Consider the following 6,505-nt stretch of genomic DNA (forward strand, 5'->3'; position numbering starts at 1 on the left):
ATGTCGATAGATTTAACGGGTCAGGGCTGTTAAGGTTACATTAGCAGTAGTACGTGAAATGGAGTCAGGCAGATTTAGCTGTATGAGAAACAAAGCGAAAAGGTAGAAAATAGTGATGAATAAACTATAACAATTGCAACAAATTGTCCGACAATTTTCTGTAAATCTTCATCGTATTTACGCTGGCTGCTTCTGAACGCCCTGCCAAATCTTATGAATAAACGAAGTCATGTTCAAAGCGAGTGTGTTTACATCGGGCAAGCGTCAAAATTGAGGGGTCAGAAACTTGCTTTTGTCTCCATCGTAACGCTTTAAGACGATAAACCTTAACTTTCGCCTAGACTTTTCGTCGGCAGTTTTACTTTATTGTGAAAAGTGACGAGTTGAGGTATAAACAGTTTCATGATTGCTTTACTCAGCGTATTTTTAAATTGCGCTTGAATTTTGCGCTTCATTTTGGATTTATTTTGGTCTTATCAGCTTACGGTTATAGGACGGTTGTATTTTGCAAGGCATTCTAATTCGTTGTTTAGGTTTTTTGTAACTCTGGCTTAGGAATAGGGTTATAAGACCATGCGTTCTTATTTGATATTTTTTACACGTTTTTTTCGCTTAGCGGATTTAAGGTTGTAGGATTTCCGCCTGAGGTGAAGATCTAAGAAAACATTATTGACGATACGTGGAAAGTAATTGATGATGCCATCTTGTTGAGTTCAAATAACATCATTACGAGTAGAAATTAGGACAAAGACGGGGACACATGAGCACGTGATTCGCGCTCTGTAATCGACGCCATGAAAACATTGGTGATGTGATTAGAATTTGTTTATTACTAGGTTTAGGCTTAGTGTCAGGGATACTCGCAAGGTTATGGTTAGGGATAAATGGTAGTAAGATCATTACAGATAGGGTTAGGCTTAAGACTAGCTATAGGTGTAGTGTTAGGATTATTCTCAGTGTTAATGTTAGGGTGCAGGTTGGGGTTAAAGCTTTTCACGTGCAGGCAGGTAACGTGAAATCTTCCTGACCCCTATGAAATGAAATAGCAATCCGGAAGCAGTGCGCCAGCTCTCCACTCACAGAGCGGGCTCGCCGAGACCGGCCTTGCTTCACTTATCTGACGTCATATATCTGACGTCACGCGGCCAACGTCATGCGGATGACGTCACGCGGCTGACGTCACGCGGCTGACGTCATGTAGCTGATGCAAGCAGTGATTTCTCGGCGGGTCACGCCCTTATCGTGTAGTCCTACGCAAAACCTAATGGCCGTGATATATATCTCAAGCTACACTGGATGTCACCATAACCATGGTCATTGATCTCAACGTAGCAGCATTTCTCTCAGATATAATCACAGAATTACCTACCCATCATCGAAATAGGTGCATAACGCCGCTAATTCCCGCTAGGAACGGGAATTATGTATAATTATATACCCTAAAATATAAGCATCCTTTCCAAGTAGTCGAGCAATTAGAGAATTTGGGATACTAGTCGTAAGACTTTATAGTAAAGTGTGCTAATAATGGTGTGGCTAAGACAAGTGCCTTGTGCCAAATACGCAGGTTTGTGCATCTCAGCTAAATTTTAGTGAATATATAATATCAGGAGTGAATAATAATAGATCCATTATGTAGAGCAGGTGGCTGATGGTGTTGTGTTTATATCGACTGTAAATCCCAGCCCCTGTCTATTCAGCATGTTGGTAAGCGGTGTTAGTGCTAAGCAGAATAGCAGGGGAAAGAGCGAGTCGCCTTGGAAAATCTTGAAGAATCTTGGAGATATCTTCTGTCCTGAGGCAGCCTCCTTGAAAGAAGAGGAGAATTTTAGTGTTCCATTCCTTCATTGTAGCTTCCACGAACTGAATGATGATTGGTAGATTCTCATGGCTGCGAGAATCCAGGAATGTGGGACACCGTCGAAGGCTTTCTTATAATCGATCCACGCCATTCATAGGTTCCTATGAAATTCCACAATCATGTTACTGATGAGAAGTTGGTCTTTGCACCCTCTAGACGCTCTTCTACAGCCTTTCTGCTCATCTGTGAGGATTATTATTGTTATTATTATTATTATTATTATTATTATTATTATTATATTATATTGTATTATATTATTATTATTGTCTATTATTATTCACTACCGATGATATATTATAACAGCTGTTGCAGCGTTGGTATATTAACAAGGCGCTACCGTAATTATTACGCTCCTGCCGTACGCGGCTCCTTACGATATGGCATGTGTGTTTGTGCCGCAATGATCGTACTAGGCAGTCAATGCGCACCTGCAACATACTGCGCTACGTTTGCTGTTACTGTACTCTCGGAATTCAATCATTTGCTCTGTACGTGCATATAATGGTGGAGCAAGGCTGCCAGTTATTGTCCGTTGTACATGCATATGCATATGCACACACACGCACGCACGCACGCGCGCGCGCGCGCTCTCTCTCAAACACACTGTCTTTTCCTTTATCTCCTCATTTCCTTTGTTTGTACAATTCTCGTTTGGAACACTTATGTGTGTATTAACAACGACCACGCTTCCAAACTCAACATTTCAGATCGATGAAATATTGCACACTGGTCAACTGGACAGCTTGTTTTCACACCAGTGTAGACACAATATAAATCACACGATACAGCCGAAGTTGAGAATTTATCAATACGCAATTAACAATCGTGATACAATTGATACGATAAGCGTGAACGTTAAAACGTGTGACTGTTTCTTTGTCTAACGGCCAGCTTTCGTTCGCACGCAACGTTGAGTGTAACCTGGCTAATCGTGCCCGCGTATCATATGTTGTCACAAAATCGTTCTTAAATCTTAAGTCTGGTGGGATTTCGTTGCCATGGTGAATATTGGCAGGTGTCGACCTCAGTGTCACCTGCATGCGGAGCATTTTTCGACAAATTCTTGTCTTTAGGAAATTGCTCGACAATGTATGGAAACATTTAAATTCGTCTAATTCGCATCTCGGTGTAAGCCGAACGGGGGAACGCGGCATATGGTCAGTCGCGCTCGTAAACTTTTATCAAAAACGTTCCCACTACCAACTATAGACGACAACGAAGGCGTGCTAATGTATCGTATATAGGTGGCGTTGTGCATCAATCTGTGATAAACCAATCACCGCCATCACGTCCAGATATGATATGGTATTGCGCGGGGTCGCAATGTATAACGCAGTCAAATAGTCTCCAAAGATACGGTCGTTCAACTCGCCCTGCCGACATTGAAGAACCCAATGACCGATGTTCAGCTAAAAGCTTTTTTGATTTAATGGCAGATTCTTTAGAAATCCGGCCGCAAAACGTAAACACTTAGGTAAAAGGAGACATTTTAGCGCAGTGCGTACGCTTTCATTTGTCTAGATCTACATAGTAGGCTTAAAGACAAAAGCTTTTCAGGGAACATGATTTGAAAGGTTTCAGTTTTTTAGAAGTGTACAATTATCAGGAAGAATGTTACGAACAGCGGTTTTTCTCGCCCTATTCGCAAGTCTGTGGTGTATAACGACGTCAGCAATAACTGTGTTGATGTAGCTTCCCGTCACCAAGCCGCCACTATCCAAAATGGCGCCAAACGTGGTCGATTAATCGCATTCTATTTTGAGCTAGAATGGGCATGATTTCTACAGCTTTTCATTCAAGCCTAACGTTCACTTATTCGAGCACGTGTCACTTATAGTTTCATTTATCATTTATATGATTTTTACTGTGATTACATTCAAAGGGGTTTATGCAAGAGGTTAGCTACAAGCAAAATCATGTGATAGATTACCGATGCCATTATTTTGGCAATATTTCAGTAATCGTAGATCGTCTACTGATATAATCACAGTGATTATCCATCGAGGTAATTATACGTCTTTCTAGCTAGTCACGGTTTTCGGTTTCGCAGTTCTGTTTTTCTTTTGGTTTCTGTCGTGGCATCAAACCGGCAAACAACGCGATGTAAAAGAAATCGAGCAAATCGACAAAACATTAAAGGCGGCTCATTCTTCTTTGACTTCTTTGATCTTGTATAAGTTGGTTTCATATATTGACGCATAAAACAGCTCGCAAGAGCGCGGCCAGGCACAGCGCAGTGAAGGTCAGATTTACCATGAGCACCTGCGCGCACACTCTAGCTTTACAGAGCTGTGGTACCCACGCGCAGCCGCGCAGGGTATATGTGACTATGTGAGTCGCACCATTTGCGAAGGAACATGCAACACTATATATCTACAGTTCAATACATCTCACCCACCACTCATCGTGCAGAAATCTATGCGATAACGATAACGGGGGCGTTATTGCAGAAGAATAATATCAATTAGCTCGCATAATAAGAAAATTCTATCTATCAATCGTATCGTAGTAATCAAAATTCTTACTATGAGGAGCTCTTGATAAATTTCTTGTAAAAGAAGAGTAAGCAGCTCTATGTTTGTCAATCCATTCATATTGTGCTATTGGTTTTGGTGACCATAACGGTCAGGAGTGAATCCAAGACTGCGTGGAATCAGGCGAGGCTTTGACGCCAGAACCGGCACCTATTACGAAATGAACAACGGCAACTGCTGGACGAATATCTGACTGTCGATAAATCCTTCGTAGTAACGGAGAGGAAGTCCTAAATTTGAGCTGATGACATGTTGGCCAAAGCTATGTGTTCATAACAATGATGTGTTATTTGCTCGTTGAGAATAGCAAGGGGAATCACGTGTTTATCGCGCGTTCGCTCATATACATAATATTACTATATATATATATACCTATATATATATATATATATATATATTAATACGATTATATGCAAACACAGATTACACAGACATTCACACAACACCCGCCCACACGACGGACGCTGCCGCGCGCCCACGCACACACGCACGCACGCACGCCACACACACACATCGCAGCACACACACACACACACACACACACACACACACCACACACACACTACACACGCCTTATGCCCTCGCCGGATATAAAATGTTTTGTCAGCACATTTGTCGTTCGCATGCGATGCCGCCATTATGAATAAGCCACTATGGCTCAAGGCGGCTCTTGCTCGTGTATCAGGTTACTACAGGATACGGGTAGCGACGGTACATATATGATACACAAAGTGCTACCAAGACTTGTACTGTACACGACAGTGTACCCTAACCCTAACACTAACCTAACCCTAACCCTACCCTAAACATACCTCATATAAAAATATAAACATAATACTAAACCAACCTAAAACTACCTCGGGTACATATCTGTAGTACCTGATACGACAACGACCCCATCTGCGCCACGCTCTATACGCCGTAAGTGCCCGTATCAAGCTCTGGACAAAACCGTGGCTATTGTAAGAGAGACTAAAATTTAGCAGGCAAGGGGGTGTTACCGATTAAGTCATAAATTATATACTACGTACATAAATAAATGAATAAATGTATATATATATATATATACACACACATATAACATAAACTGCTGATTCAGCTGCGCATTAATTTGTATCTTCATCGCGCTAAGACAGTTAGAATCTAAAATAATGCCGATATTTGATTGATTGATTGATTGATTGATTGATTGATTGATTGATTGAATGATTGATGGGTTGATTGAGATATATTCTTAAGCGTGAAATGGAAGCAGTGTAGCCTGCTGGGAAGGGGCAAGAAAAAAACACAAAAAGCAAAATAAATATAGCCATCCTAAAATAAATGTAATAAATAATATTTTCATAATCCCTTCAACCTAACATTACATCCTACATATGATTTATTTCTGTAAAGTGCTCGAAATAAGCAAGATATTCTCCTCAATACCTAGCTGACTCGCGAAATTCTACCCGCCTTCCCATGGAAATTTGCTCAGTCACACCTACAGAAGTAGATGTTAATGTGATCGGCGGCCATCATCAAGTCTTACCTATAAACACGTCGCCACTGATGTTAGCCATCCGCTGCAGCGGCCACTCGATCGACGACGATGCGTTGGCGACGCTAAGATAGACGACAATACGCGCCAGCAGAGCGGCGGCGATGGCTTGAGCCGACCACGACACTTGCTGTCGTCGGTAGCCGTGCTTACTCATGGACACGGCGGGCAACCAGTGGACAAGGTTCTGTAATGAACGAAGATGAGTGAATACATTATTATTAACGAACGAATATAATCGCTCTACAGGCTGAAGGTCGTCGTGAGTACGAAGAGAAACCTAGGATGTGAGAAAGGCAGAGAGTGGCGAAAGAAAGCCAGGCAGTGAAATTAAACAAGGAAGCAGAGAAAGAGAGAAAGAAAGAGAAAGAAAGAGACACAGAGAGAGAGAGACAGAGAGAGAGAGGAGAAACGTCGCCGTGAAAGTACGGAGAGGAATCTAGGATGTGAGTAAGGCAGAGAGCGAAGTGGCGAAAGAGAGCCATGCAGGCAGTAAAAAAAATAAAGGGTTTAAGCTGAAGGCCGGGTACGAGTAAGATAGAAAGGTGGAGAAAGAGGGAGGCAGGGAGA

General features: G+C 42.0%; 1 protein-coding gene across 1 annotated transcript in view; it reads right to left on the minus strand.

Annotated features, from left to right (window-relative positions):
* Positions 1–6,505, minus strand: part of LOC106821520 (metabotropic glutamate receptor 3-like) — a 35,775-nt gene that overhangs the window by 28,314 nt on the left and 956 nt on the right. Inside the window, exon 2 of the mRNA XM_014826369.1 lies at positions 5,927–6,122. Coding sequence (XP_014681855.1) covers positions 5,927–6,122 — 196 coding nt within the window. The remainder of the gene's footprint in view (positions 1–5,926; positions 6,123–6,505) is intronic.

The sequence above is a fragment of the Priapulus caudatus genome, unplaced genomic scaffold (assembly GCF_000485595.1).
Source record: "Priapulus caudatus unplaced genomic scaffold, Priapulus_caudatus-5.0.1 Scaffold76, whole genome shotgun sequence".
Lineage (NCBI taxonomy): Eukaryota > Metazoa > Priapulida > Priapulimorpha > Priapulimorphida > Priapulidae > Priapulus > Priapulus caudatus.